This window comes from Cetorhinus maximus, chromosome 25 (assembly GCF_964194155.1).
Source record: "Cetorhinus maximus chromosome 25, sCetMax3.hap1.1, whole genome shotgun sequence".
Lineage (NCBI taxonomy): Eukaryota > Metazoa > Chordata > Chondrichthyes > Lamniformes > Cetorhinidae > Cetorhinus > Cetorhinus maximus.
The window spans coordinates 9,594,754-9,621,469 of record NC_135903.1 but is presented as its reverse complement, the minus strand read 5'-3'; the positions used below and the strand labels follow the sequence as shown (position 1 = coordinate 9,621,469).

Genomic DNA, 26,716 nt, shown 5'->3' with positions numbered 1-26,716 from the left:
TTAAAGATTTTATAAATCTTATAAAACATGTCCTCTCATGTCACATGAACAGGGACATGTTATTAATGCAAAAATAAAGTTTTTATTTCATTTTTATTTGCTTTTGGAAACCTCACCCCGCTTGTGGATGAGGTTTCCAAAAAAGTGCAAAGGCCGCTTGGACTTTTTGCCTGCCCGCCAATTGTAAGGTTAGACGGGCAGTGAAAAGGTTCTTTTAATAAACTTTTTAATGGCCTTGATAGGCCTTTTAATTGTCAGCGGACGTGCTGCCGACTCTGGCGTGCGCCCGCCAACTGAAATATCGCGCAAGTGCGCGATGATGTCGAGATGCACGCCTGATGTCATTGTGTGTCATTTTATGCTCGGTCGGGTCAGGCGCACACCGGCCCGCTGAGCTAAAAATTTTATCTCATGTTCCAAGTGGTGGATGAAATGGCCTCCTCAGCTTTCAAACCTTTATACACCAAGGATGGCATCAGAGGTCACATGACAATGCAAGCCACATTGCACAAAGGAACTTATCCAAAACCCTTGAACTGAATTTCTGCTCATTTGTCCCTACAGTCCAAAACTTTCTCTCCTTACTTAGTACTAATGCCTCTCTCCTGATGTGAATAATTTAAAAAAAATTTTACGGTGCCGCCGCAGTGTCCCCTCCCCACCCCGGCATATCTGGCGATTTAAATCTCCATTCAGTTCGGCGGGACCGTAATATCCTGCCGGGCGGGAGGGGCCGTAAAATCCTGGCCAATGTTGAATTTGGATATTTACCTTTTCCATATATGTGGTTTTTAAATCAGTCAGGTGGTTGTCTTGCAGTTCTTTCAGGAGCCGTTTTCTCTAATCAGAGGGAATTTAAAATGCTGGAGACATTTAATTATTTTGCATACAACACTACAAATAAGTTTGGGGCTATTCCTACTTGATTCTTTTGTGGGTATTAAATAAATCCTGAAGTTACCAAAATGGGATGAATGCACAACCAAAAATGAGTAGCAGCTGTTGTCTTCATAGCTGAATTGTAGCCACGGCATAGCTCAGTACTAATTGGGGCCCTCCCTGACCTTGTATATTCCTTGCAGCATTTACTGGAAACATTGTTGATACATAAGGGTTCTTGGTTGAGCTTTTAATCACCAATTATAATCTGACCATCTACTGTAGCCTTTAAATTTGTTTAACAAAGCTCTGTTGTTTTTATCTCCTTTGTCTTCTGATACTAGCCCAGAGGGCAGATGATCTGTTGCTAAACTCTGATCTTGTTTCTGAACCATATCTGATTATGTGAAGATTTGGAGTTTCTTGCTTATGTTTTAAACTGTTTGGGTATTGTGGATATTTGTGTTGTTTGCATGTTTACATTAAGATTTTCAGATGGCATCTACAAGGGTGCAGATAATGCGTTGAGCTGTGCAATCCTGCCTACAAATAGACAGTGATGCACTTATGGCTTGGTCAGTGGCGAAGGAAGGAAGCTCACTGCTGAGCATGAAGTAAATCTCACTGAAAGATCTAGTGATCTCTCTCTGGTGCGAATTTAGCTCTTGTGCCTTACAGTGGTTTTGTAACTAATTGCAGTGTTGCATACTGAGCATTCACTGTGGAACAGCAGTGATGTAATCGGCCTGTCCAAGCAGCTAATCAAATTAAAGAATTTTCACAGATACGTAAATAGGAGACAAAAAGCAGTAAAATAAAAGCACTTGTAAAAATTTTTATATCGAATAATTTAAAGATTGGGAAACACAGGGTGAAAGTATAAGCTAAAATATTCTGAAACTTTTTGAAGCAAAGTTATTTTAAAAAATCATTAAAAATGTACTTATTAATCATTTTAACTGAACTCCTTGAATATAAAATTACTTTTCAGGGCCAGTTCTGTTGTTCATCAAATGATATTAATCACAATGCCACTTGAAAACCCAATTGCAACTTATTGAACTAGGTGTAACGTTTTAAAGTGTTTGAAACAAACAAAGAAAAGTACAGCACAGGAACAGGCCCTTCAGCCCTCCAAGCCTGCGCCGATCATATTGCCCGTCAACTAAAACATTTTGCCCTTCCGGGGTCTGTATCCCTCTATTCCCATCCTATTCATGTATAAGTCAAGCTGCCTCTTAAACACCACTATCGTACCTGCTTCCACCACCTCCTCTGGCAGCGAATTCCAGACACTTATTACCCTCTGCGTAAAAAACTTGCCCCGCACGTCACCTTTATAGTTTTCTCCTCTCACCTTAAATCTATGTCCCCTAGTAATTGACTCTTCCACCCTGGGAAAAAGCTTCTGACTATCTGTCCATGCCATTCATAATTTTGTAAACTTCTATCAAGTTGCCCCTCAATCTCTGTTGCTCTAGTGAGAACAATCCGAGTTTCTCCAACCATTCCTCATGGTTAATAACCTCCAGACCAGGCAGCATCCTGGTAAACCTCCTCTGCACCCTCTCCAACACCTCCATATCCTTCTGGTAATGTGGTGACCAGAATTGCACGCAATATTCCAAGTGTGGCCTAACCAAGGTTCTATACAGCTGCAGCATGACTTCCCAGCTTTTATACTCAATACCCCTGCCAATGAAGGCAAGCATGCCATATGCCTTACTGACTACCTTATCCACCTGCGTTGCCACTTTCAGTGACCTGTGGACTTGTACACCCAGATCCCTCTGCCCGTCGATGCACTTAAGGGTTCTGCCATTTACTGTGTAATTCCTGCCTGTATTAGACCTTCCAAAATGCATTACCTCGCATTTGTCCGGATTAAACTCCATCTGCCATTTCTCCGCCCAAGTCTCCAATCGATCTATATCCCGTTGTATCCTTTGACAATCCTCTTCACTATCTGCAACTCCTCCAACCTTGGTGTCATCTGCAAACTTACTTATAAGCCCAGTTACGTTTTCCTCCAAATCATTTATGTATACCACAAACAGCAAAGGCCTCAGCACTGATCCCTGCAGAACTCCACTAGTCACAACTCTCCATTCAGAAAAGCACCCTTCCACTGCTACCCTCTGTCTTCTATGACCAAGCCAATTCTGTATCCATCCTGCCAGCTCACCTCTGATCCCGTGCGACTTTACCTTCTGTACCAATCTGCCATGAGGGACCTTGTCAAAGGCCTTACTAAAATCCATGTGTATAACATCCACTGCCCTTCCATCGTCGATCATCTTTGTCACTTCCTTGAAAAACTCGATCAAGTTAGTGAGACACGACCTCCCCTTCACAAAACCATGCTGCCTCTCACTAATATGCCCATTTGCTTCCAAATGGTAGTAAATCCTGTCACGAAGAATCTTCTCCAATGATTTCCCTACCACTGACGTAAGGCTCACCGGCCGTAATTTCCTGGATTATCCCTGCTACCCTTCTTAAACAATGGAACAACATTGGCCATTCTTCAGTCCTCTGGGACCTCACCCGTAGCCAGTGAGGATACAAAGATTTCTGTCGAGGCCCCAGCAATCTCCTCCCTTGCCTCCCTCAGTACTCTGGGGTAGATCCCATCTGGCCCATGGGACTTATCCACCATAATATTCCTCAAGATGCCTAAAACCTCTTTTTTGATCTCAACATGATCTAGGCTATTTACACACTCTTCCCTAGACAAATCGACCGCTAAGTCCTCTTTGGTGACTACTGATGAGAAGTATTCATTCAGTATCTCTCCCATTTCTTCTGGCTCCACACACAGATTCCCACCTCTGTCCCTGAGTGGGCCCACCCTTTCCCTGGCTACCCTCTTGCCCTTTACATATGTATAAAAGGCCTTGGGATTTTCCTTAACCCTGGTTGCCAGTAACTTTTCATGACCCCTTTTAGCCCTCCTTGACTCCTTGCTTAAGTTTCTTCCTACTTTCTTTGTATTCTCCACAGGCTTCATCTGTTCCCAGCCTTCTAGCCCTTACGAATGCTTCCCTTTTCTTTTTGACTAATCTCACAATATCCTTCGTTATCCAAGGTTCCTGAAACTTGCCATGCTTATCCTTCATCCTAGCAGGAACATGCTGGTCCTGAATTCTTACCAACTGACGTTTGAAAGCCCCCCACATGTCAGTTGTTGATTTGCCCTCAAACATTCGCCTCCAGTCTAGATTCCTCTGTTCCTGCCTAGATTGTTATAATTAGCCTTCCCCCAATTAAGCACCTTAACCCGAGGACTCCTGTTTTCCTTATCCACCAGCACCTTGAAACTTACTGAATTATGGTCACTTTTCCCGAAATGCTCTCCTACTGAAACTTCGACCACCTGGCCGGGTTCATTCCCTAATACCAGGTCAAGTATTGCCCTTTCCCTAGTTGGACTATCTACATTGTCTCAGGAAGCCCTCCTGGATGCACCTTACAAATTCTGCACCATCCAAACCCCTAGCACTAAGTAATTCCCAGTCAATATAGGGAAAGTTAAAATCACCGACCACAACAACCCTATTGCTCTTGCATCTTTCCAAAATCTGCCGACATAACTGTTCCTCAATCTCCCGCCGGCAATTGGGAGGGCTATAGTAAACAATGAAAGAAAATCTTTTGAGAAGGCCAAGGAAAGTGGAAGGGGAAGTGATGAAGGAATTTATAGGTGATAGCTCCTGAGGTGGGCATGGTGGCCGAGAGTGTATCTGAATGATGGATTAATGATGACGAAGCGGAACAAATGGACTAGTGCCAGAAGAAAAGGGACCCTGAAGGATGTTACTGAGGTGGGGTAGAGCAAGGCTGTTGAGGCACAAAGTAGAGAGAGGATTTTGAAATTGATTTGGAGGAGTTACAAGAAGCAAGAAGTGGGGAGGTGGAACTGTGTGGCTTTGAATGATTAAGGATGCAGGTAGTTCCATTCTGATGGTGTTGCAATTTATGGAGAATGGTTTCTCCCACCTTGCTCCTGCTCCGCCTGTCTATAACTTGGTTGTAAATCAACAAAGTCATCCATGTTCTGTACTGTAAATCTTTCATGCATGGATGTACTTTTGAAGGTAAGATGCCAAAAATTGAGGATGTTATTTGAAAATGTGGTTTCCCCCAACAAGTTATGAAAGGTTATATGTAGCCAACTTGTGAAGAAAGTATAATAATTTCCATAATATTTTTCTGATTTATTGTGAAGTAGGCTTATGGGAGTAAGTACAGCTGGGTCTGTCTATGTGATTTGGAGTAATGTAGACAGCAAGTTTGAAATCATCAAAAGAAGCTAGGTGCTTGACATGCTAATGAGTAAACATGGATGCTGGCTTAGCATGTAAGGTGTGAAGGGAATTTGCATTTTCAGATAAATGAAGGGATTATTTGGATTTCAAAGGGATCTTAGTCCGTTTACAGCTAGCTAGATAAGCAGGGCTAAAGAGTGTGTTTATTTTCCCCAAAGGTTACTGACAATATTGGCAACATGAAAATATTTTTATTATGAGGAAGATAGTTTCAAGACATATGGAACAATAGAATTTACATGTTAAAAACAAACATAGCCTTTTATTCTCCTTTATATATGTGTCAGAAGGCCTTGTAAGATCTAACAGGAGTGTGCGAAATAACCTTAAGGAACCTTCCAGCCATGTGTGCCTGAGTCTATGTAACAAAACTGAAGTTGAGGAAAAGCCATTTGTAATTCTGCTGTCAAATGGTATTGTGTCACTTTCTGGTCTTGTTTTAAATCTAAAACCTGTTTTGAACTGTTGCCTTAAAGGGGGTGTAACTGGAGGTCAGGTTATTTGGGAATTTTAGGAGTCATTATAGTATTAAGTAATTGTAGTCTCGTGTATGTGCTTGAAATCTTTTCTTTTGTTAATAAATATTTTAGTTTAATTTTTAAAATCCCTAAAGGTCTTGATGGACTGACTACTTCTGAGTTCAGTGCACACATCTCCTGTAATAAATACAAATTGCAAAACCGTTGTGATAGCATGACCAAGTTTCCCTCATGGATTTGGTCCGCCTGGCACACATCATCTACCACGTCAAACTACCATAATTTGCGTATGAAGGATGCATGCTCACTTGTTCCGTCTATGTCATCCTGTTTTATCTTTCTGTGCATAAATACTTGTACCTGTTTGCTTGGACCCCCAAATGGCTACAGTTGGGAATTCTTCAGAAAGAGGAAATCAAACCTATGTCACAGCGCTCACTGATGCTCAAAACAGGATATTATGCACTTAAGTTAGTAATAAGTCAGCAAATATTAGCAAGATGACCTGGTTATGCAGTTTTGGAATCGCATGATTCGAAACAGATTGAACAAGTAAATTGTTGAAACGTAATATTCACCTTTAATTTTGCCTTTACAGCCGTCTCACTCTTGTGTGTCATCACAGAATTCCCTTTATAGCACTTGATTTCAAAACATTTATACCAATATTAGACTTTACTTTTGTATTTAAAGATTGTAGTCGTGGAGCACATGAAATATGAGAGAATTAAAGGCTATGTTTAAATCTTTGGATTCTGTTGAAGTTCGTAAACTAGCTTGTACTTCTCTAGTTTGTGGCTTTATTAGTAGCTCTTTATTGAATGATACTCCTTATTTATTGATCATTACCTGAATCAATATAAATGGTTGCAGATTTGGCAATACAGTCAACTCCTGCCATTTACGACCCCATCTATTGCAAATTTGTTTACCTGCGCGAACGTGTTTGTAAACCCGATCGCAGTTTGTTGCCCCTAAACTTCGCTCAACTATGCTTTGAAATGTTAAACTTCTCACCTTTCCCATGTAGAAAGCACACACTGCACATGTGCTATCTTTGTGCACGCGCATGTTTGCCATTCGTGATTTTGCCCTTCGAGAATTCGTGGAAGTGGACCCCTGCAAACAGCAGGACTTTACTGTATCTCTATCCTCTCTCTCAGGATTTGATATAGAAGTTCAATTGTATCTGTTCAGCATTTCAATACTTCAAGAAACCCTTGGGGCAGAATATTGTGCTTGGCATGAGGGCGCATGCCTGACATGCCCAAGCATAAAATGACGTGCGATGACATCGGTTGTGCATCCTGACGTCATCACGCAGTCTTGTGATATTTCGTTCGGCGGGCGCACGCTGGAGTTGGCTGCACGCCCGCCGATAATTAAAAGGCCTATTAAGGCTATTAACAAATTAAAGGCAAAATACTGCGGATGCTGGAAATCTGAAACAAAAACAAAAAATGCTGGGAAAACTCAGCAGGTCTGACAGGAGAGAAAGACAGAGTTAAAGTTTCGAGCCTGTATGACTCTTCAGAGCTCTGAAGAAGGCTATGAACAATTTAATTAAATTCAAATTTACACTGCCCATCCAACCTAACGGTTGACAGGCAGACGAAAAGGCCAAGCGGCCGTTGCATTTTTTAGGAAACCTCATCCACGAGTGGGATGAGGCTTCCGAAAGCAAATAAACATTAAATAAAAACTGCCGCTCGCAATCCACGCAGGGTGGGCCTTAATTGGCCCGCCCGCTGAAATCGTGGTGCAGAGCTGATCGCGGGCGGCATTCAGCTTCCTGACCGGCCCCACCGAGAACCCCTGCTAAGGGCAAAATCCTGCCCTTGAGCTGAAATCAGTGCAATATTAAGAAGTTTTGTATGAAATTCCTTTGCTATTTTCATAAGACATTTGACTCTATATTAGATTAATATGTTAGAATGACATTTTGTGTTTGAGCACGTCACTTCAGGTTAACTGAAACACTGGTGCCTGCTGTATCAAAATTTTGATGCTTAGCTGCATTTTCAAACTTTTGGTTGTGTATTGACCTAATAACTTCCGCGAGTTTTTATTTTTGTTTTGATCAATGAATGAGAATCGGTTTAAAGTAAGATTTTGTTAGTTGTCATTGGATTTTATTACTTTTTGTTATTGCAGTCAATAGTGTTGCAAAAGCGCTTTCTGGACCAACGTAAATTTAAGGTATACGGGATCACTAGAATGTGCTTCTGGTCACATTCCTTATAATGTGTCACATTCCTTATCTGTCAAAACAAAATAAAGACAATTATCACTTATTACGAATAACACTAAGATTGCCAATCTCTGAAATGGTAACTTAGCAAGGTCAACTCTCCTTTATCTTTTGTGTTCGACGTGGTTAACAACTGGGCACTTGAGTCTTTGGGAGCAGGCGTTAGATTTAATATTGCAGCACCATGAGCTCAGAATTCTTCCAGAAAATTGTTATTATTTTGCAACAATTTCTATCTCAGCACATTCCTAAAATGAAAATGATTTTTTTGTACAATGGAATGTATCTAAATAGCATCACTTTGTTTTGGTGAACAAAAGCTGTGGGTATACTTGGCACTATTAATAAAGCATTTTTAAAGGCTTGACTTCTGACTGACCTGTTTTAAGCTTTAAGTCAAGACTTGGGTGCAAGGTTTAAGGAGCAGGTCACTTAGAATTTATTTTCTACAATTTGAAGTTTAATGCCAAAGACCTCAACTTGAGTAACTTAGGAAGAGCTCATAAAATAATTTCCTGAACTTTTCCCATGTATTTGCTTGTGGTTTAAAGAAAAATTCAAAAGCTTTCTGGGATTTAAAAAAAATTGCCAACTGCAAACCTTACATTGAATGGTAAGTTGGACAAACATGATCCCTACATTCATTTTCCTACACTTTGAAAATGAATCTGGAGCAGTGACAGTTGTGTAATGTTCCTCAACTTTATTGTTGAATCAAACACTGCAAATAAATCAAGTTTTATTATCATGATATATTGGCTTGTAGTAAGCAAACCTTTTATGCTTTTCGTCCATGAAAAGTGTAAAAGGACTATCTGCTAGAAGTCATTACTACCATAAAATGTTATTTGCAGGCACTAATACAGTGCCCAAAAATGAGCACAGTCTGAAACTGCATCCTATTAGGTAGAATGATTGCGAATTAAGATATAAATACGAGTGGTAATTTTGAGGCAGCTAGTTTAAGAGCTGCAGTTATCACACTCTGGTTTCAGTCTTGACTTGGAAGAAATGCTGAGTGCATTGTAGGTGGCTTTACAGGGAGATTGAATAAAATCAAGTGATTTAGTGGCAGCTTTTCTTGTTTGCTTCCTAGTTAGTGACACTTGCAACTAAGATGGCGTAATAGAAAACACTGGAAATACTCTAAGTCTGGCTATATCTGTGGAGAGAGAAACAAGAGTTAAATGTTTCAGGCTAGTGACCTTTCATTTAAGATAGCAGCTATGCTCACATCTGGAACATGAATGTATAATACAAGAGGACCTAAAGAAGGACCTAGACAACAAATAATGTAAATTAGTACAAGCTTTCAAGAAGAAAGTCATATTTGTTGAAAGTATATGCTTCAGAAACAAGTGCCTAAATATTTATTTTTATAACCTAATTTTTATTGCCCATTCAGTGTTTTGTTCTGGGATGCTAAAGGTTTTGTAACCCTTTATTCTAAAGATGAAGCCGACATGTATTTACGAAGAGCTATTCCCTCAAAAAATGATACTTTGCCAATAATGATGTACTGAGCTTGGTTACTACGTTAAATTTATATTAATGCCAGTTGAGTCTGTTGTAGTTCCTCAGCTTGATCTCCACAGAAACATTTTACCTTTAAATATCAGAATTTATAATGCTACCTATGAGTCCTTGCATCGAATTGGCTGAGGAAAATACTGTTTACTCCATAGCATTGAAAGAGTGGGTGAAAGGATGGCAAGGAAAAGTATTTAGTTTTGAAGTTTTCAAAATAATATACATTCCTGCCTTGTGGAAAGAGGCTTTTTGATTTGTATCTATTCTGTTGGATTACAAAGAATTTATAGTTATGTTGGATACCTTGATGCAAAAAAAAGTACTTGGTTTGCTCAAAGTTGTATTTGAGCACACCAAAAGATTGATACTTAAAGTCCCCCAGGAGGATGTCTTTTTTTTCTCTCTCTTTTGGGATGGCAGTGAGGGCTTCATCAAGGTTGGAATTGAACTTTTCCTTATCTTCAACAAAGTTGAGGGTCAGGGCATAAGCACTAATGATGTTACCATATTGGTTACGGCTGAGCTGGAGATGAAGTGTTATGAGTCTTTCATTTATACAACTGGGGAGTTCTGGCAGTCCGTTCAAGATCCTATTCTGGTACTGTGGGGCTGCAGTATATACACTCTACAGGGTACACTGTAATAACTCCGAGATTACCTTGACAACACCTCTCTGCGATCATTACCACAAAGAAGAACCAGAGTACCAATGTTGTGGGAACAGTATCACTTTCACAGTGCCTTCTGAGTCACATGGCAGCCTTGGATATCTGTATAGTGACTGGGTCAGAATTTTGGAATTCCTGAGCTAACATTTTTGGGAGCAATAACCACAAGAACTGCAGCAGTTCAAGGTTAAGGCCCACCATCACCTTTTTGTGGGCAACAAGGGATGGGTAATAAATATGGCCTCATCCTGGTTTCCCACATATTTAATGAACAACAGTGAAATTCAAAATCCATCTTTTGTTTAAAAATTCGGCAGTTGCTTTCCCCTCCTGTTTCTCTGCATATTCCGACAACACTACTCTCAGCTCGTGACCTCCAGAATTCTGATTCCATGTTTCCTCTGTCAATTCCTTTCAACTCTGTCTTCCATTTCATTATCTAGGACACCCTCAGAGTATGTTAAGCTTGCTACTTTGCAAGATTCCTAATTCTACCTTTTCAAGTGACAATTGGTCATTACTTCTAACTTCTGTGTCTGTATCTGAAATGCCTTGAACATTATATTACATTAAATATGCTATATAAACTCAAGCTGTTATTGAAAAGTTTGAAACCTTGGATTGGTCACAACTGAACTTTTATGTCACTAGTTTGTGCCTGTTGCTGAGATACAAAGTGCATGGAGTGAACCTAAACTTGATTGTTACTGACACACACTAGTTTTAGGAGTTTATTTAATTTTGGGCATTAAATGATAAATTAGTAGTACCTGTGGATTATCTTGCTTACTCATAGGCTAAATTTGGCATGTCACTCGAGTTTATAGTGGATTTATTAATGTACTAAGCTGAAGAAAATGTTACGAGCAAATATTTGCATTTGTAACATGATCATTAAGAAGTTTGGCTGTATGAACCTTTTGTTCGCCCTGTTATATTTGCTGCTGTACACTGTTACATTTTTGATAATGATCACAACAGTCTAACCCTTTCAAGTATATTCATAATATGACTTTATCTTTTTTTAAACAGCAACAAAGAAACCATTTGTTTTTTAGCACGCACATATTTGGTTACAAGTATTGACACCTTCTGAACATCCAGTAATGTTTTGGACAAAGGTTCTTGGACAGATTGATAACAAGCATATGTGTTGAAACTGTGAATGCATTTTTAAGCAAAATGAATGCCTTTAGGGTTGTTGGTGTTTATAGGGTTAAATTAAATTTGTACAAGCTAAAACTAAGGTGGGGGGGGGTGGGGAGAGAAATATTTTAGTGGCAAAAAAATGTCAGATTTTAGTGGTTTTCAGCCTGTTTTATTGTGAATGATGTATTTGCCAGAGCGTATACACACACCAAATAAATCTGTGGAAGAACTCGCTGGGCAGCAGCTAAAGGATCTTTACATTCCTACAGAAGCAGCTGTCATGGTTTAGAAATGATGGGTATATCACATGACCTTCTTTACACAACTGGGGGGAGGGGGGGTGGCTGGAGCAGCAAATGCTGCCTTGTGATTTCAAGAGGCTGTATGAGCTATGCATTTGTTGAAGTTCAGCCTGTCGTGCCCAGGCAAGTGAGTCCCATGGAGAGTTTGGTTGTCTTTTTCAATCTGTTGCAAGTTACAGGCTATTAATGATGGGACTATAGGGATGGAACCTGAGTGAACAGGATGACACACGTAAGTGAAATTATATTTGAACGTTCTTTATGTTCATTTTTAAGAAAAAGTGAAATGGATTACCTTGTGTGGTTGCTGCTGGGTGTTGTCTTTAGTTATACAGAGGTGTGTAGAACACAGATAATTAAGAGCTAAATGTGTCTATATGGATTCAAAGTATATTTTAACCTATTGCTCCTCTCTAGCAGCTAACAACTGTAAAATTAACCTGGTGTGAATAATATGACAGTATAAAAGGTGCCGAGTTCTGTTTATTTGTAAGACGTTCCCAGAGGAAGAAAACCTGCCTACTCATAACCAGACTGTAAGAACCTCATATTAAACTTGTCTGATTTTTGAGTGAAACTTTCCTCTTCAGAATAAACGTGCTTTGAAGATGTTTGTTTAGGGTAGGTTTTCCATGACAACTTTAAAAACTGGCTATTGGATTAATAAGGTATATTTTGACCATTAACCTCCAGCAGCAAGCAGTATAAGGTTAACTAATTGAAGGCACAGTGTCTTCTGTTTGACAGATGGTATGCAATATCTGCTGTATAATAAATAGTTGGATAGTATTGTGAATAACCACTTAAGTTTAAGAAGTAACATTGCTACTTTTAGCATGCTGGCAACAGACACTATAATAGGACAGTTAGGTGGGTGTAAACTCATAAAATATTTTGGTTGAAATGGATTTCATTACAAATAAAGAGTTAAAACACTAATTGATCTATTCACAAAGATTGCATAAAAGCTTTGATAAAAGTTTAACATTCTACTGTAGCAATTCCTGTGATGTAGCTTTTGAAAGTTGGGGAGGAGAGTGAAGAAAATAAAAATCTGTCTGCTTGGTTGAATGGACACACACAAGATAGCTCAGGGTTAAAAAGATTAACCACATGCTTTTGTGTATCTATCATCCCATATAATATATGTATTTCTCTGATCCCATAAATTACTTGTGCCATTTACTGCTGCTGAGCCAGAATTGCACATTGACATGACCCTGGGAGCAGGTCACCAATGTTCTTCCAGATTGTGTGCAAATGGCCTGGATTAGTCACCTATGGATCTACATTCTTTACTCGCAGTAAATGTTTACCCGTTTCATTTAAACTGAACAGAGTAGTAACAAATTCCTTTATTTTACCTCAATTTTTAATTACATGTTTTACAGATCTGTATACATTGAAAGATTACTTAATGAATATTATAAATATTGTTCTGTGCCTCAACAGCTTAACTTGGCTTTGAATTGGTAAGTTTGTATTTTTAACTTGGAATTTAGCTGAAGTAAGTTGTGGAATTACTTCTACCAGGAAACCTATAACATAGGCTTAGGACATAAAAGGTAGTCCAGGTCTTGCTACATGCAGGCACAGACTGCTTTAGTAGCTAAATACTTGCGAATGGTACTGAACAGTGTCATCATTAGTGAATATCCCCACTTCTGGCCTTAGAACATAAATTGGAGTGGCAGAAATAGGTCTTGTGTTATATGATGGTGCAACCTCCAGTTTTTGGCCTTTTTAAACTTGGTGGACAACTTTGTGTTGAATTATTGAAACCTTCTCAAGGGCAACTAGGATGGGCAATAAATGCTGGCCCAACCAACGAAGCCCACATCCCGTGAATGAATAATAAAAAAAATATTATTTATGTTCAACTATTATGCTTAACTACACTGGGTATCCTTTTTATTACATGGTGATAAGGTGATTAAGTATCCCCTTGATAGCACTCTGACCTGTGAGACAGAAGGTTGGGGTTCAAGTTCCACTCCAGGACTTGAGCATGTAATTTAGACTGACAGTTCAGAACAGTATTTAGAGGGCACTGCACTTTTGGCAGTTCCATCTTTCAGATGCAACGTTAAACACCCTGTCAGGTGGAAATAAAAGATCCTAAGGCACTATCTGAAGAAGAGCATCCAGCTTCCCTCTGGCATCCTGACCAATTTTTATCCATGTCTGACATTATTAAAACAATTACCTGGTGAATTATCTCATTGCTGTTTATGGGACCTTGCTGTGCAAAAGTTGGTTGCCATATTCCCTACATTGCACAGTGACTACGCTTTATAAATTATTTCATTGGCTGCAAAGCATTTTAGGAGGTCCTGAGGTTGTCAAAGGCTCGATTAGAAATGTAAGCTCTTTTTATTTCTTTTGATGAAAATAATTTTAGCACTGTATAATAGCTCAAATCCCATTGAGAATTTTATGTTCTAAGGCCAGAAGTGGGGATATTCACTAATGATGACACTGTTCAGTACCATTCGCAAGTATTTAGCTACTAAAGCAGTCTGTGCCTGCATGTAGCAAGACCTGGACAACCTTCAAACTTGGGCTGATAAGTGGCAAATAACATTTGCGCCAAGTAAGTGACAGCTACAATACAGGCAGCTACCCAAAAATGGGGAAAAATTGGCCAGGTATGACTTGTCCACAAAAAACAGGATGAGTGCAACCTGGCCAATTACTGTCCCATCAGTCTGTTCTCAATCAATAAAGCGTTGGAAGGTGTCCTGGACAGTGCTATCAAATGGCCCTTATTCAGTGGTAACCAGATGTAGGGAAAATGTGGTAAATCAAAGAGTGGAGGGAAGGCAAAAGAGAGATATTATGGGAAATGAACAACAGACCATGACAGGAAGGGATAGGGGGTACAAATCTAACAGTAAATCAACAGATGAGTCTAGAGGTTATAAAAAGAATAAAAAGGATAAAACTAAAGGCTCTGCATCTGGATGCACGAAGCATTCAAAACAAAACAGATGAACTGAGGGCGCACAAAGAAAGAAATAAGTACGATTTGATAGCTATTGCAGAGACATGGCTGCGGGATGTCATGGATTGGGACCTGAATATTGAAGGGTACAGGACATTTAGGAAGGATAGGAATCAAGGAAAAGGAGGCGGGGTGACCCTGTTAGTTAATGACGGTATTAGCATAATAGAGAGGGATGACCCAAGTTCAGGAAACCAGGAGTTGGAAATGGTTTGGGTAGAGATGAGAAATGGTAAAGGCAAGAAGTCACTTGTGGGAGTCGTTACAGGCCTCCTAATAGTAACCACATGGTAGGGTGGAGCATAAAGGAATAAATAATGGGAGCTTATCAGAAAGGCACGGTGACGATCATGGGAGATGTTAATCTACATTATAGACTGGAAAAGTCAAATAGGCAAAGCTGGCCTAGGTGAGGAGTTTATAGAATGTTTTCGAGAGAGCCAACCAGAGGGCAGGCTATACTAGACCTGGTATTGTGCAACAAGATGGGATTAATAAATGATCTCGTAGTGAAGGTGCCCCTAGGTAGCCGTGACCATAATATCATTGAATTTTACATTCTGTTTGAGGGAGAGAAGAGTGGGTCTGAGACCATGTTTTTAAACGTAAATAAAGGCAATTATGAGGGCATGAAAGCAGAGCTGGCTAAAATGAATTGGCAAATTAGGTTAAGGGATAGGCCAACAGAGATGTGGTGGCAAACATTTACGGGGATATTTCAGAATACACAGAATAGATACATTGCAACAAGTAAGAAAAGGTCCAAAAACGGACACACCATCCGTGGTTAACTAGAAAGGTTAAAGATGATATCAGACTTAAAGGAAGTGCGTATAATTGTGCAAAGAGAGGTAGAAGGTCAAGAGATCGGACAGAATATAAGGGACAGCAAAGGAAGACTAAAAGATTAATAAGGAGGAAAAAATTAGAGAATGAGAGAAAGCTAGCCAGAAATATAAAAACAATAAGAGTTTATGTAAGTATTTTTTTTAAAAAAAGAAATAAGTTGGCAAAGTGAGCATTGGTCGTATCGAAAGGAAGCCTGGGGCAGAATTTTCTGCCTGTTAGGCAGGCGGGCCCGACCCAATCCACGGCGGGCAGGGAGCCAATCCCCGCCGGAGAAGCGGGCCCCGCCGCCATTTTACGTGGGCGGGCCAATTAAGGCCCGCCCAGAGTGACATCCAGCAGGAAGCCCTATGCACTTCCTGTGCGGGGGGGGGGAGGGGGGATTCCCCAAAAGCGAGAGCGCACTCTTTCGCGAGTGCGCATGAAAGAGTGCACATCTCCCTGAGGCCAAGTGCTGCCTCAGGGAGATCACTTACACTTTTAAAAATATGAAAAATAGAAAAAAGAAATCCCGAACATGCCCCCCTAATGTCACATGAGATGGGACATATTCATAATCTACATAATAAGTTTATTAAACTTTTTAAAACTCTACATGAAACCTCATCCTGCTGGTGGATGAGGTTTCATGCTTTTTCTATTGCCCCCCGGGGCTCCTTGCCTGCCCACCGACCTTCAGGTTGGACGGGCAGGTCCTTTAATTGTATAATTGACCTTGTCAATGGCCTTAATTGGCCATTGACAGGTCGGCGGGCCCTGCTGATTTTGCTGCGGGCCCACCTTCCTGAAAATTTAAATGGGCCAGGATAACGTCGGGGGTTCAGCCCGACACCATCCAATGTCATTTTACGCGTCGGCGAGTGAGCCCCGCCCCCTGCTCGCCGACAGCTAAATTCTGCCCCTGGAGAATTGATAATGGAAAGCAAGGAGAAAGCAAGGAAAGCAGAGGAATTGAGCAGGTATTTTGCATCAGTCTTCGCGTTACAGGATACACGTAACATCCCGAAGTAGCTATAAGTCAGGAAATGGAAGGGAGGGAGGAACTTGGTGGGGGAGGAGAAACTATAATCACCAGAGAAGTGGTACTGAGTAAATGGTTGGAGCTGCAGGCTGACAAGGGCCCGGGTCCTGATGGACTTCATCCTAGGGTCTTAAAAGAAGTGCCTAGTGAGATAGTTGATGCGTTGGTTTTACTTTTCCAAAACTCCCTAAATTCGAGGAAGGTCCCATTAGACTGGAAGATAGCAAATATAACTCCACTATTCAAAAAGGAAGGTAGACAAAGTGAGAAAGTACAGGCCAGTTAGCTTAACATCTGTCATAGGGAAAATGTCAGAAGCTATTATTAAAGAAGCTATAGCAGGGCACTTGGATAAGTTCAAGATAATCAGGCAGAGTCAACATGGTTTTGTGTAAGGGAAATCGTGTTGAACCAACTTATTGGAGTTCTTTGAAGAAGTAACATGTGCTGTGAATAAAAGGGGAACTGGTGAATGTACTGCACTTAGATTTCCAGAAAGCATTTGATAGAGTGCCACATCAGAGGTTATTGTGTAAAATAACAACTTTTGGTGTAGTGGATAACATATTGGCATGGATAGAAGATTGGCTGGCTAATGGGAAGCAGGGAGTAGGCATAAATGGGTCTTTTTCAGGTTGGCAAGATGTAACGAGTGGTGTGCCACAGGGATCAGTGCTGGGACCTCAGCTGTTTTCAGTTGATATAAACGACTTGGATGAAGCGACTGGAGGAATGAATGCTAAATTTGCTGATAATACAAAGATGGGAAAGTAAGTTGTGAAGAAGACATGAGTATACAAAAGGATATAGATAGGTTAAGTGAGTGGGCAAAGATCTGGCGAAAGGAGTATAATGTGGGCAAATATGAAATTCTCCATTTTGGCAGGAAGGACAAAAGAGAGGCATATTATCTAAACGGTGAGAGATTGTAGAGCTATGCAATGCGGAGGGATCTTCGTGTCTTAGTGCATAAACCCCAAAAGGTTAGTACACAGGAAAAGCAAGTAATTAGGAAAGATAATAGAATGCTGTCATTTATTGTGAAGGGAATTGAATGCAAAGGTAGGAGGTTATGCTTCAGTTGCACAGAGCACTAGTGAGACCACATCTGGAGTACTGTATACAGTATTGGTCACCTTATTTAAGGAAGGATGTAAATGTGTTGGAAGCAGTTTAGAGGAGGTTTACCTGACTAATATCTGGAATGGGCTGGTTGTCTTATGAGGAAAGGTTGGAAAGGCTAGGTATGTGTCCGCTGGAGTTTAGAAGACTAAGAGGCAACTTGGTTGAAACATATAAGATCCTGAGGGGCCTTGACAGGATGGGTGTGGAGAGATGTTTCCTCTTGTGGGAGAATCTAGAACTAGGGGTTGCTGTTTAAAAATAAAGGTTTACCCATTTAAAATGGAGATGAGGCAAAATATTTCCTCAGAGGGTAGCCTCATGTCCTCTTCACAACCTACTTTCCTATCTTTGTATTATCAGCAAATTTAGCAACCATTCCTTCGGTCGCTTCATCCAAGTCATTTTATATAAACTGCAAGAAGTTAAGGCCCCAGTTATATCAGGGCACTTAGAAAAATTCAAAGTAATCAGGCAGAGTCAACGGGGTTTTGTGAGTGAGAAATTATGTTTAACCAACTTATTTGGAGTTCTTTGAAGAAGTAACATGCTGTGGACAAAGGTGAAACAGTGGATGTACTGTACTTGGATTTCCAGAAGGCATTTGATAAGCTGCCACATAAAAGGTTATTGTGGAAAATAAAAACTCATGGTGCATGGGGTAACATACTGGCATGGATAGAAGATTGGCTAGCTAACAGGAAACAGAGAGTAGGCATAAATAGGTCATTTTCTGGTTGACAAGATGTAACGAGTGGTGTGCCACAGGGTTGAGTGCTGGGGCCTTAACTTCTTGCAGTTTATATAAATGACTTGGATGAAGCGACCGAAGGAATGGTTGCTAAATTTGCTGATAATACAAAGATAGGAAAGTAGGTTGTGAAGAGGACATGAGGCTACAAAGGGATATAGATAGGTGAATTGAGTGGGCAAAGATCTGGCAAATGGAGTATAATGTGGGCACGTATGAAATTGTCCATTTTGGCAGGAAGAATAAAAAAGAAGCGTATACTATCTAAATGGTGAGAGGATGCAGAGGGATCTGGGTGTCCTAGTGCATGAATCGCAGAAGGTTAGTATGTAGGTACAGCAAGTAAGTAGGAAAGCTAATGGAATGTTATTGTTCATTACGAGGGGAATTCAGTACAAAATTAGAGATGTAATACTTGAGCTACGCAGGGCGTTGGTGAGACCACATCTGGAATACTATGTACAGTACTGGTCTCCTTATTTAAGGAAGGATGTAAATGCGTTGGAAGCAGTTCAGAGAAAGTTTACTAGACTAATACCTGCAATGAGAGGGTTACCTTATGAGGAAAGGTTGGACAGGCTAGGCTTGTATCCATCAGAGGTTAAAAGAATAAGAGGTGACTTGATTGAAACATATAAGATCCTGAGGGGCCTTGACAGGGTGGAAGTGGAGAGGATATTTCCCCTTGTGGGAGAATCTAGAACTAGGGGTCACTGTTTAAAAATAAGGGGCCACCCATTTAAGACCGGGATAAGGTCATTTGGTAGTACAGAACTCGGGTATTGCTGAGAAAAAGAGATGAAAAATGTGGGACACAAAACACAAAAATGTCCCTTTTTTTCAGCAATACAGAGATGAGAAATTTTTTGAGAGTCATGAGTCTTTGGGACACTTCCTCAAAAGGTGATGAAAACAAAGTCTGAATATTTTTAATGCAGAGCTAGATAGATTCTTGATAACCAAGGGGTGAAAGGTTTTTGAGGTAGGCAGGAATGTGCAGTTGAGGTTAAAATCAGATCAGCTATGATCTTATTGAATGGCAGAGCAGGCTCGAGGGGCTGTGGCCTACTTCTCCTAATGCGTATGTTAGTATGTTTGTATGTATGTTCATATTTGAGAGGTGAGTTGGGAGTGACTGTTCTTGACATCGAGGAGCCCTAGTAAAATTGAAGTTGATGGGAATCGGGGAAAACACTCTAATAGTTGGAATCATATTTGGCACAAGGGGCAGTGGTTGTGGTTGTTGGAGGCTAACTTACTTGGCTCCAGACATCACTGCAGGAATCCTAGAGCCAACCATCTTTAGCTGCTACATCAGTGACCTTCCCTCCATCATACGTGGGGTGTTCACTGACAAATGCGCAATGTTCAGTACCATTTGCAACTCTTCAGATACTGAAGTAGTCTGTGTCCATATGCAGCAAGAGCTGGACAACATTCAGGCTTGGGCTGACAAGTGGCAAGTGACATTTGCGTCACGAGTGCCAGGCAATGACCATCTTCATCAAGAGAGAATCTAACCATCCCCCCTTTACATTCAATGGCATTACCATTGCTGAATCCCCCGCTATCTACATCCTTGGGGTTACCATTGACCAGAACCTGAAGTGGACCAGCCATATAAATACTGTGGTTACAAGAGCATTTCAGAGGCTGGGAATTCTGCGGCGAGTAACTCGCCCATTGACTCCTCAAAGCCTGTCCACCATCTACAACGCTCAAGTCAGGAGTGTGATGGGATTCTCTCCACTTGTCTGGATGCATATGCCTCTAACAACACACTCTAAGCTCAGCACCGTCTAGGACAAAGTAGCCCATTTGATTGCCACCCAATACAACACATTAAATATGCATTCCCTCCACCAGTGGCAGCATGGGGAGTACTATATACAAGATGCACTGAAGCAACTGGTCAGGGCTCCTTCGACAGCATCTCCTAAACCTGTGACTTCAACCAACTAGAATGACAAGGGCAGCAGATGCACAGAAACTCCATCATCTGCAAGTTCTCCTCCATGTCGCATACCATCCTGACTTGAACTATATCTTTGCTACTTCACTATCGTTGGGTCAAAACTCTAGAACTCCTTCACTTTCAGCAGTGTGGGTGTATCTACACCACATGGACTGCAACGGTTGAATAGGGTGGCTCACCAGCACCTTCTCAAGGGTATTTAGGGATGGGCAATAAATGGTGGCCATGCCAGCAATGCTCATATCCCAAAAATGAATTTTTAAAAATTATTTTGATAATAAGTAGCAGTTATAAGTTACAGCTTCTATCTGAGGATTATGGTTCTATTATTCAAGTTACTTTGGTGCTGTTTGTACTGGATATATGGAGTTGAAGTCTACTATTATTTATACTGGATTATGGATTCTATGCTGTATATGTATCCAGGTTTGATGGTAACTGGTACAACATGTCATCACGCTGCATGCATAGATGACTACATAAGTACTAAATCCAATTACACTCATAACTTTGTTTGCTCAGACTCTGTCGCCCTGATGAGAAAAGGGCAAGGTTTTCAAGTGTTGTCTAGAAATTAATGGATTCTTTGTTTCAAGTATATTAAATCTAGTGACATGACAGGAGTGTTGCTGCTGTATATTACACCTCAGTATAGCTGATATTGAACTGAACTTCTTTCAGTAAAAAAAATGTTTTATGCATTTTGGTTTCCAATCTCCATTTCAGTCTTAGTTTCCTTAGAAACTGGAAGGGTCAGTGTGCCTCTTCGGTTGTGATCTGTCTAAAAAAATACACAGATTCTATCACAATAGGCTCTTCAACATGCCATGGCAAATTGTGTTTGGCACTTAAGTGCAAGTGATGAATCCATCATTTAGAAAGAATAAGTAGCTAAAGCTCCACTGATTTTTTTTTTGCTCTACAATCACAGTCACTATTAACACATTGGGCAGAACTTTACATTTGGTGTGCGGGCGCAGGCCTGACACGCTGGAACGTAAAATGATGTGCGATGACATTGGGCGTGCGTACCGACATCAACGTGCACCCTCGTGATATTTCAGTAGGTGGGCATGCTATGAGGAAGGAGACGCGCCCGCCTTTAATTAACGGGCCAGTTAAGGCCCTTGAGGCACCAATTGTCTTTGATTTTATGCAGTCCATGCGATTTTCAGGGTGTCGCATGGGTGTAACAGGCAGGTGGGTAGGCCACATTTTCAAAAAACTCACCCACGGGGCGGAATAAGAGGTGTGAGTGGGTTCTCTAATGTGAGTTGTTCATAATTTAGATTATAACTTACTGCTGCTTGCTTGTGTGAACAGGAAAACTTAATTTCGCTTCAGAGCTGCTTTGACAGAAATAACGGGCTTCAGTTCAGGACTCCAGAGGAGTCAAAACACTTGGGGCCTTCCAGGTATCAGACAGCCTTCCCTTACCCTGGGAATGGGGATTGTGGTCTCCGCTGGAGGTACCTCCCCTCAGGAGGAAGAGAGGGCCAGAAGGAGGAGGAGGAGGCTGGGTGTCCCTTTTTAGCCTCTAGGGGAGCGACCTGTGGGAGGACAGGTGCAGGACAAGGGGCACAGGGCCAACAGGAAGTCCAAGGCGGAAGGGGCCACAGAAGACGCCACTATCCTGCTGCCAGGGTTTACAGACGGCAATGCAGCTAACCTCATTATGCCTGAGGTGCAATGCCGAAGGAGGCTCTGCCTCTCAAGGGAGACCGTGACCTCCATCTGTTAGATGATCGGCCCTGAGAATCAGCTCCAACAGTCTGGGTGGACACCCCATGCCAGTGGCGCTGAAGGTTACAGTGGCCCTCAACTTCTATGCCTCCGGCTCTTTCCAGGGGTCGGTGGGTGATCTTTGTGAAGTCTCCCAGTCAGCTGTCCATAGTTATGCCAAGCTGGTGACAGGCGCTCTGTTCAGGCGTGCATTGACTTTCATTCACTGTTGCACGGACCAGGCTAGCCAGGCAGAGCGAGCCAGAGGCTTTGCCGTGATTTCTGGGTTCCCCTGGATCCAGGGTGCAATTGACTGCACACATGTGGCCATCAAGGCGCCAGCGGGTGAGCAACAGGAAGGGATCCCACTCCATGAGCGTGCAGATAGTGTCTGACCATAGGATGCAGATTCTGCAAATCTGTGCAAGGTTCCCAGGCAGCTCCCATGACGCTTACATCCTGAGACACTCCCAGGTGCTGAGGCTCTTCAGTGCTCCAGCTCAGCTGGATGGATGGCTGCTGGGTGACAAGGGCTATCCCCTCAAAAGGTGGCTCATGATACCTCTCCGCCATCCAAGAACAGAGGCCGAGCAGCGGCTCAATAGGAGCCATGCCTCCACAAGGGCTGTGGTAGAGAGAACCATTGGTCTTCTCAAGATGCGCTTCCAATGCCTGGACTGTTCAGGGGGCGCAATGCAATACCCCCCAGATCATTTGTCACTGATAGTGGTTGCATGCTGCACTCTCCACAATCTGGTACTGAAAAAGCGGGGAAGCAGTGGAGGAAGATGATGTTGACACAGCTGCCCTGGCAGCAGATGATGAGTCCAGTAGTGAGTCCGAGGATGAGCACGCTCAGAATACTGAGGGAAGGGATAGATGCTGACTTGGGCAACCTCCAGGGAGGCAGGGACACCTGGGAGGCTTTGATCCAACACTCCTTCAGCTAGCCTACCAAAGATGAACCACATGCCAGGGCTGCAGGCTCCATACTCTATGCCTGACAGTGCATGTTGTTCACCAAGCAAATGTTCCTATGTGCCATTTCAATAAAGTTCAGTGACAAACAAGTCACTCATAACATCATGGGTTACCCTTCGCCTGCAGAACTAATGAAGCACCCAGAGGCTTGTTGAACACAAACGCATTTAATGTGTGGTGCCTGGCATACATAAAACAAATAAAATGGAAACGTGTTCTCCATCACACCTACTAATAACTAACTTAAAACTGGGGGAAAGAAATATCACCAGTGATAAGCCCATGTTGTGCTTAAGGTGCTTTAAGTTTACGTTTGTGGGTGCTACGTCTAGGTGCTCCCCCTTGCTGGCACCAGCTTTGGAGACAGCCTGCTCACTCTGCTGTCCTGTTGGCTTTGAAGACCTTGGCTGGCGTCCTCCGGCCTGTGGAGCCCGTGCTGGCCCCGCCTGGGAGGGAGCAGCCAGTGGCATAGCTGGCATCTCCCCACTCACTGCAGCCTCATCGGATGCCACGGTCAATAGCAGTGGGGTGGAGGAGCTGCTGCCCTCATCCGGAGTGCCCTGAGAGGAGCCTGCAGAGATGACAAGCAGCTCATGTGCCAACGTCAAGTCACTTTGGACCGCCCTGCTCACCATTTATGGATGGGCACCTACCTGGGATACTGGATGCCAAATCCATCTCCCACACTGACAGTGACTACCTGAGGCCATTGCCAGTGTGAGGGCTGGCAGGTCCGAGCGCATCCCCAGGAAGCCCTGATTGAGCTCCTGGAGGAGCCTCTCCATGAGAGTTGCCACCCTCTCCATGGAGGAGACAGTGCACTCAGCCATGAGGGTCATTGCATTGCTCATGCTCCGTATGGACTCCTCCACAATGGACACCATGGCACGCATTCCCTCATGTATCTCTGCCAGATCTTCCCGCACATCCTGCTGGACTTCCGGCATCTGCTGCTCAGGGACGTCTCCAGAGGCACATCATCAGCCACCGACTGAGCATGTTCCTGGTCCCCAGCAGTCCTCTAACGGCCGGGGCCCTGGGCGCACTCTGACTCTGCGTGCACCTCAATGTGAAGTGCCCTCACTATTCAGCACAGAGATGCTATCTGCCGAGCTAATGCCCACCGAGGTGCTGGTAACTGCGCAGGTGCCTCAGTGAGGACATTCTGACCTCAGTGCACTGCACCCTTACCTCCCTGTGGCACCCCAACCTCACAATGGCCGGTTGACCTAGGCGCATGGCGCCTCTCCAGCTCCAGTGCCTCCTGCTTGTATCTGGATAAAAGATTAGAAGATGGTGCGGTCCTCCGCCAGTCCACAACCTTTCAGCATTGTTGTGGGATGTCTTCTCCTGAAAGGAGAGAGGAGCATTGATTAGTCCACCATGTACTTGCATTGCCATTGCAGCCTGGCTAACCCCACCTGAGGAACACCTTGTAGGGCTCAGCAGATTCGTGACCCTGGAGCCGCAAGATCCTCATTCCAAGCAGCCAGGGGGAGGCGATGGCATAATGGTATTATTGCTGAATGAGTAACCCAGAGACCTAGGGTAATGTGCTGGGGACCTGGGTTCGAATCCCACCACGGCAGATGGTGGAATTTGAATTCAATAGAAATCTGGAATTAAAAGTGCAATGATGACCATGGAACCATTGTCGATTGTTGTAAAAACCCATCTGGTTCACTAATGAAGGAAATCTGTCGTCCTTACCTGGCCTGGCCTACATGTGACTCCAGACCCACAGCAATGTGGCTGACTCTTAAATGCCCTTTCAAATGGCCTAGCAAGCCACTCAATTGTAACAAACTGCTACCAAGTCTCAAAAAAAAGAATGAAACCTGACGGACCACCCGGCATTGACCTAGGCACCGGAAATGACAATGGCATTTGCAGCCCTGTTGACCCTGCAAAGTCCTCCTTACTAATATCTGGGGGCTAGTACCAAAGTTGGGAGAGCTGTCTCACAGACTAGTCAAGCAACAGCCTGACATAGTAATCCTCACGGAATCATGCCTTACAGATAATGTCCCAGACTCCACCATCATCTTCTCTGGGTATGTCCTGTCCCACTGGCAGGACAGACCCAGCAGAGGTGCGACACTGTGGTATACAGTCGGGAGGGAGTTGCCCTGGGAGTCCTCAACATCGACTCAGGACCCCATGAAGTCTCAGCTGATGAATCAATGCTCCTCCATGTTGAACATCACGCAAGGGTGCAGAATGTTCTCTGGGCGGGATCCATCGCCAAGAGTGGCTCGGTGGCACCACTACTGACTGAGCTGGCTGAGTTCTAAATGACATAGCTGCTAGACTGGGTCTGCGGCGGGTGGTGAGGGAACCAACAAGAAGGAAAAACGTACTTGACCTCATCCTCACCAATCTGCCTGCTGCAGATGCATCTATCCATGACAGTATCGATAGGAGTGACCACCGCATGGTCATTGTGGAGACGAAGTCCCATCTTCATATTGAGGATATCTTCCATCGTGTTGTGTGGCACTACCACCGTGCTAAATGGGATAGATTGCAAACAGATCTAGCAACTCATGAGGCGCTGTGGGCCATCAGCAGCAACAGAATTGTACTCGAACACAATCTGCAACCTGATGGCCTGGCATATCCCCCACTCTCCCATTACCATCAACCCTGGTTCAATGAAGAGTGCAGGAGGGCATGCCAGGAACAGCACCTGCATACCCAAAAATGAGGTATCAGCCTGGTGAAGCTGTAAAACAGGACTACTTGCGTGCCAAACAGCATAACCAGCAAGTGATAGGCAGAGCTAAAAGATCCCACAACCAACGGATCAGGTCTAAGCTCTGCAGTCCTACCACATCCAGTTGTGAATGGTGGTGGACAATTAAACAACTCACTGGAGGAGATGGCTCCACAAATATCCCCATCCTCAATGATGGAGGAACCCACATCAGTGCAAAAGATGAAGGCTGAAGCATTTGCAACTATCTTCAGCCAGAAGTGCCGAGTAGATGATGCATCTTGGCCTCCGGAGGCCCCCAAGCATCAGAGATGCCAGTTTTCAGCCGATTCGATTCACTCCATGTGATATCAAGAAACGGCTGAAGGCACGGGATACTACAAAGACTATGGGCCCTGACAACATTCTGGCAATAGTACTGAAGACTTGTACTTCAGAACGTGCCGCGCCCCATAGCCAAGCTGTTCCAGTACAGCTACAACAATGGCATCTACCCAGCTATGTGGAAAATTGCCCAGGTACGTCCTGTCCACAAAAAGCAGGACAAATCCAACCCATCCAATTACCGCCCCAACAGTCATCTCTCTATCATCAATAAAGTGATGGAAGGGGTCATCAACAGTGCTATCAAGCGGTACTTGCTTAGCAATAATCTGCTCATTGACGCCCAGTTTGGGTTCCGCAAGGGTCACTCAGCTCCTGACCTCATTACAGCCTTGGTTCAAACACGGACAAAACAGCTAAACTCCCAAGGTGAGGTGAGAGTGACTGCCCTTGACATCAAGGCAGCATTTGACTGAGTGTGGCATCAAGGAGCCCTAGCAAAACTGGAGTTAATGGGAATCGGGGAAAACTCTCCGCAGGTTGGAGTCATACCTAGCACAAAGAAAGATGATTGTGGTTGTTGGAGGTCGGTCTTCTCAGTTCCAGGACATCACTGCAGGAGTTCCTCAGGGTAGTGCCCTAGGCCCAACCACCTTCAGCTAAGCATC

At 42.9% G+C, this 26,716-nt stretch overlaps 1 protein-coding gene across 2 annotated transcripts in view; it reads left to right on the top strand.

Annotated features, from left to right (window-relative positions):
• The window catches only part of arhgap23a (Rho GTPase activating protein 23a), a 501,306-nt gene that overhangs the window by 73,006 nt on the left and 401,584 nt on the right, over positions 1–26,716 (top strand). The window contains exon 1 of one of the 2 annotated variants that reach the window (XM_078529391.1): positions 11,795–11,818. The exons of the other annotated variant lie outside the window; for it this stretch is intronic. Coding sequence (XP_078385517.1) covers positions 11,810–11,818 — 9 coding nt within the window. The 5' untranslated portion in view covers positions 11,795–11,809. Of the gene's footprint in view, positions 1–11,794; positions 11,819–26,716 lie in introns of those variants that run through there. 2 annotated transcript variants of the gene reach the window in all.